Source organism: Mobula birostris, chromosome 8 (assembly GCF_030028105.1).
Source record: "Mobula birostris isolate sMobBir1 chromosome 8, sMobBir1.hap1, whole genome shotgun sequence".
NCBI classification, from domain to species: domain Eukaryota; kingdom Metazoa; phylum Chordata; class Chondrichthyes; order Myliobatiformes; family Myliobatidae; genus Mobula; species Mobula birostris.
Genome location: NC_092377.1, coordinates 137,852,813 through 137,859,058, shown reverse-complemented (window position 1 = coordinate 137,859,058; position 6,246 = coordinate 137,852,813). Strand labels below are relative to the sequence as shown.

Sequence of the window (6,246 nt, the reverse complement as noted above, 5' to 3'; positions counted from 1 at the left end):
AGATAGTGCAAAATATTCTGCATTCCGTCCTATTCAATAACCTATTGTAATGAAGTGCTTCATATGAATGGAATGCAAAACAAAATTTTTCACTGTACCTTGGACATATTAAGTCAATTTACAAGCTTAAATTTGCCAATCTAAAAACCTTTTCTCACTTCCTTATATCATCAAATGCACCTTCTGCTTAAAATATCCATCCACATTTTTCGATGTTGACAACTTCAGCTAAATTATGGTTTCAGTTCAAGTTATTATCATGCCTTATAATTATACCATTATAATGCCTCATATAAATAATAGATTGTATCTGCGTTGAGCAAGATGTTTGACCAACATTCAAGCAGTTAGTGACACATCCCATGCTCAATGGTGCTTTCATTTTGGTCAACAATGGAGTAGTGACACTGGACTATCGACACCCAACACATCTTTAACCTGACGAGAAGACACGAGAGACCGCAGGTAAGTACTAGAATCTGAAGCAATATGCCAATCCTGGAGGAGGTTGCTGAGTTCCTCCCGCAGATTGTTTCTGCAATAACGTACAATCTAACTCATCTGAAGTTAGCCTTGACTTTCATACCAAATATATTTAGTTTAAAAGTTTCTTTAACAAAATAATATAAATTATTTTGTCAAAGCTGTCAATCAAATGGGAGGAGTATTTCAGTATCAGTAAATCCAATGACCAATGCTATTGATCAAAACACTACTAGATCATTCCCCTTTTATGCTAATAAGTTGCCAAGGGACTGTAGTCCCCTTGGCTGTAGTCCCTGCAAAATTATTGGTGCTTGAACACAAACGTCAGCAGACAGATACATTATTCGCGTAGGTGATTGGTTTGGTGGTATGTCAATTACAGGCGGGACCCGCCGCTGTATTAAAACCGTGCGCCTGTAAAGTTTCGGGCCAGGAAGTTGAATCGTTGGCTCATTCGCGGAGCTGCTGGTCCCTTGTCATGAAGTTGGTAACGTTTTTGTTCCTGATCGGGTCCTGTCGGTTCGGGCTCTGCACCAGGAAAAATATCGTGCTAATACTAACGGATGATCAAGATGTGGAACTGGGAGGATTGGTAGGTCGCGGCAACTTGGTTTTGAGGATAATTGTAAAACTACAGTTGCTTCAATTAACTTGATGCCCTCCCACTACTCGCCTCCAGTCCGCGTCTGAGCTGTCGCATTGACGATGAATTGCCGTGGCAGGTTTTGTAAGTCTTAGAGTAGAGTTTGCAGCGTGAACTTTATACATATTTGTCACTCTGTCTCTCCACCACCACCCCCCGCCCCGCCGTCCGGGTTTCCTTTACAGACAATGTGAAAAAATTTGGCCAACTTTCCGATTAGTATTGATGTTCTTTGGGTTACATACCTGACACATCAATTACCTTGACACAGGCAACCTCGCCATGGATCCCCCCCCCCAACCACATATTGTCGTTAAATTTGTTTGTATCCCTGTAGTAACTTTCACCAGCTTTCAAACTTTCCCACTATCTAACTAATTTGCAGACTGGGAAATTCTCCTTGGGGAGCTGGGGTTGCTGGGGGGCGGGTGGTGAGCGGAGAAGTAAAATATTAAAGTAAGAGCAAGCTTGCAGTTTAGAAGGGACGGGCAGTTAAGAAAAGAGGTGGATGGCATTGGTACAATAGTTGGCTCAGCAGGTTGAGGTGTACAATCAATGTGGATAGAGCTAAGGAGTGCGTAGACCAGAAGACATAGAATTATGCCATTAAATCTGCTCTGCCATTCCATCATGGCTGATTTAGTTTCCCACACAACCCCATTCTCATGTCTTCTCTCAGTAACCTTTAACACCCTTACTAGGCAAAAACTACCAAACTCTGCTTTAAATATACCAAATGACTTGACCTCCACAGCAATCTGTGGCAATGAATTCCTCAGATTTGCTGCCCAAGGGTTGTCCTCGTTTTCTAAGGCTGTGTGCCCTGCTCCTAGTCTCCCAAACTACAGGAAACATCCTCTCCACATCCACTGTGTAGACCTTTCAATATTTGATAGATTTCAATGAGATCCCCCTTGTTCTTCTAAACTGCAGCGAGTATAGGCCCAGAGCTGTCAAACTTTGCTCATACATTAACCCTTCCATTCTTGGGATGATTCTGGTGAACCTCCTGGACCCTCTCCAAGAGCAGCATGAGGGGCCCTAACTCCAATTGGGGTCTGACCCTGACCAATGCATCAGCATTGCATCCTTGCTTTTATATTCTAGTCCTCTTCAAATGAATGCTAACATTGCATTTGCCTCCCTTACCACTGACTCAACCTGCAAATTATACTTTATACTTTATTGTCGCCAAACAATTGGTACTAGAATGTACAATCATCACAGCGATATTTGATTCTGTGCTTCACACTCCCTGGATTACAAATATTAAGTATTAAAAATAGTTACAATTAGTAAATATTAAAACTTTAAATTATAAATCATAAATAGAAAAATGGGAAGTAACGTAGTGCAAAAAAAACCGAGAGGCAGGTCCGGCCCAGATCCGGGTCAGGATCCGTTTAGCAGTCTTATCACAGTTGGAAAAAAGCTGTTCCCAAATCTGGCTGTACGAGTCTTCAAGCTCCTGAACCTTCTCCCGGAGGGAAGAGGGACGAAAAGTGTGTTGGCTGGGTGGGTCGTGTCCTTAATTATCCTGGCAGCACTTCTCCGAACAGCCTCCGACAGTTAACTTTTAGAGAATCTTGCAGAAGGACTCCCAAGTCCCTGTGCAGCTGAGTTTTGAATTTTCCCCCTTTTTTGAAAATAGTCTATGCCTTTATTCCTTCTCCCAAAGTGCATAGCCATATACTTCCCTACACTATATTCCATCAGCCCCTGCTTTGCCCATTCTCGTCTAAATCCTCATGTAGACTTCCTGCTTCCTCAGCACTATCTGCCCTTCCATCTATCTTTGTACCATCTGGAAATGTGGTAACAGAGCTAGTAGTTCAAACCACTGATTGAATTGACTTATTTCTTACATCCTTCATATACATGAGGATTAAAAATCTTTATGTTGCATCTGTCTAAATGTGCAATTTATAATAAATAGTATGTACAACAGGACAGTCAATATAACATAGAAATACAGTTGTTATCGGCAAGAATCAATGGCCTGGTGGAAGAAGCTGTCCCGGAGCTTGTTGGTCCTGGCTTTTACGCTGCGGTACCGCTTCCCGGATGGTAGCAGCTGGAATAGATTGTGGTTGGGATGGCTTGGGTCCCTAATGATCCTACGGGCCCTTTTTACACATCTGTCCTTGTAAATGTCCTGAATCACGGGAAGTTCACAACTACAGATACGCTGGGCTGTCTGCACCACTCTCTGCAGAGTCCTGCGATTAAGGGAGGTACAGTTTCCATACCAGGCAGTGATGCAGCCAGTCAGGATGTTCTCAGTTGTGTCCCTGTAGAAGTTTCTTAGGATTTGGGGGCCCATACCAAACTACCTCAACCATCTGAGGTGAATGAGGCGCTGTTGTATGCAGACCACATGAAATCCTCGGTGATGTTTATGCCGAGGAACTTGAAGCTGTTCACCCTCTTAATAGGGTCTAAATAGATCCATCACATTTGCAACTCCGCAGTCTGTTCACCCTCTTAATGGTGGGGGGGGAGGGAAGAGATAAGAAAATAGAGGGAAGAACTGATTTCTTGGCTGAAATGGGTATTTGGGGGTAATGCTGGAAGGTAATGAAAGGTGGTGTCAGGATGTGAGAAGAACAGCAATGCGAGTCATCGGGCATTTGTGAATCATGGTTGCCTTGTCTATAGGATTTGTTGGGTAATTGAGAGGGAATGGGTGCAGTTTGGACCATTGATTTGCTTTTGGTAAGGATTTGCGATGGCTAGTGACCAGGTCTAAGGAAAACGAATTGGGCGTTGAGGCAATTCGCTGGTGTTTATTAAGAGTTTTATAACAGATCGAATGAAAGAGACCGTCTCATGCAGGAGGATTGCTATCATAGGGTTAGTGCTAGGACTCAGCCAGTCGGTTTTTACTGACTGCTTGGCTGAGGAGAACTTTGGTAACATTGAATGGGAGTGGTGATGAGGATGCACAGGGCCTTCGAGGGGAGAGGGACCAACTGAGTGAATGGGAGCAACGTGGCAAATGAAGGACAAGGTGGTACAAGAGGCTATTCACTTCAGTAGAAAGAGATAAACGGATTCTTGTGGTGAGTTTGGTGTTCTAATGAACCTGGCTGTCCTTGTATGAGTCACGGCTAATGTGCTTATGATGTGGGTATGTAGATAGGCAAGTAGTACCTTGTTTTAGCACAGACAAAATGCTGGAGGAACTCAGCAAGTTCGGTAGTATCAATGAAAATAAATAGAAGCAGATGATGTTTCAGGCTGAAATCCTTCATTCGTCATTCCTGATGAAAGGTCTAGGCCCAAAACGTTGACTGTCTACTCCCCTCCGTAGATGCTGCTTGGCTTGCTGAGTTCCACTAGGTAGGTAGGTAGAGATGTGTGTGTGTGTGTGTGTGTGTGTCATCTGCAGAATCTTACATTCGGGAGGCATGTTTCCTCAGGGTGAAGAGTCTAAGCTGGGGACATGCCTCTTGAAATATTAGGTGGATCATTTAGACTATGAGATATGGGAGCAGAATTGGGCCTTGTGGCTTATCAAGTCGGCTCTGTCATTTCATCATGGCTGATCCATTTTCCCCCTCAGCCCCAATCTTCTGCCTTCTCCCTGTATCCCTTCATAGCCTGACTAATCAGATTCTATCAACCTCTGCCTTAAATATACCCAATGACTTGGCCTCTACAGCCTCCTGTAGCAACGAATTCCACAGATTCACCACCCTCTGGCTCAAGAAATTCCTTCTCGTCTCCATTCTAAAAAGACACCCCTCTATTCTGAGGCTGTGTCCACTGGCCTTGACTCCTCCACTGTAGGAAACATCTGCTCTACGTCTTCACGTAGGAGTGAACCCTTGGAATTCTTTACTCGTGAGGGCTGTGGAAGCAGAGATGTTTTAAAAACTGGATGTTAAGGGAATTTGGGGATTGAGCAGGGAAATGGCACCACACCATCAGGTCCAGGAACAGTTATTACCCTTCAACCACTCGGCACACCTCGAACTGATTTCACAAGGTTTTCATTGTTATTACTATTTGTTTGTGTTTTTGTTTGTACTTGCAGTTTGTCTTCTCTTGAATGTTGGTTGTTTTTGTTTGTGTGTATCTTTATGTTGATTCTATTGTTCCTTTATCTACTGAGAATGCCTGTAAGTGACTCTCAGGGTGGTATATGGTGACATCTGTATACTTTGATAATAAAGTTACTTTGTATTTTGAACTTTGAAGTAGGAGGTTGGCCATGAGCACTTTGAATGGAGGAGCGGGCTTGAGGTGTGCGTTGGCCTGCAGGTGTTCTTACTCGTGTTTTGTGAACTAACCGGTCAAGTTGTCTCTGCTGTCCAGTGCTTTCTTTTTCACTTGTCTCCCTGTGGTTAAACCACAGCTCCATCCTTGGGGTTTTTTCCCTTCGAGTGCACCTGATGCAGCGTTTTGGTGTGTGCAGCATCTGTAATATGTCAGTAAAATTCAATGGTGTGAACAGCTTCATGTGGTGTCTAGGGGTTATCACTCTATGTAAATGAAGCAGTTTTACAGATTTTTAAAAAATGCGTGAACATCTGATTCCTAAGTGGACATTGAATCCATGAAACACACACAAAATGCTGGAGCTGCAAATGGGAAATGAAACTAGCATTTTGTGTGTGGCAGCATCTATGGGGAGACAAAGTACAGTCAATGTTTCAGGCCAAAACCACTGTCTCATGTTTTTGCACTATTTTTAATTTAACTATTTAATGTACTTTTACTTTTTCCCCTTTGTTGTCATGTACAGTATTGCTTTGTACTGCTGCCATTAAATTAATAAATTTCTTGACATATGCTAGTGATATTAAACCTGATTCTGATGTAGGCTTTATAACACCGAGTTTGTACCTTCTCTGCTCTCTGCCCCTTAAACTTTGACCTTAAGTGCTTGACACTAAGGAAATGCTTCACGGTGCAAATTATTTAAAGCATTGGGATCTAATAGTGGGTTCGCTGAACCGAGTCCCCGAAACCCTTGCACCCTCCCAATAATATGGGGCAGTGAAGCAGGGAACCGTGCAATAGTTATCAATGCAAGTGATGCTGACCAGAAACAATTTGCTTGTAGATATGAAAACGGCCTTGTGACTTTCCACGAGCTGGAGGCCAGTCAC

At 43.1% G+C, this 6,246-nt stretch overlaps 1 protein-coding gene across 1 annotated transcript in view; it reads left to right on the top strand.

Moving 5' to 3' along the window:
• The first annotated feature begins 924 nt into the window (after window positions 1–924).
• Window positions 925–6,246, top strand: part of gnsb (glucosamine (N-acetyl)-6-sulfatase (Sanfilippo disease IIID), b) — a 49,043-nt gene continuing 43,721 nt past the window's right edge. Inside the window, exon 1 of the mRNA XM_072266420.1 lies at window positions 925–1,078. Coding sequence (XP_072122521.1) covers window positions 965–1,078 — 114 coding nt within the window. The 5' untranslated portion in view covers window positions 925–964. The remainder of the gene's footprint in view (window positions 1,079–6,246) is intronic.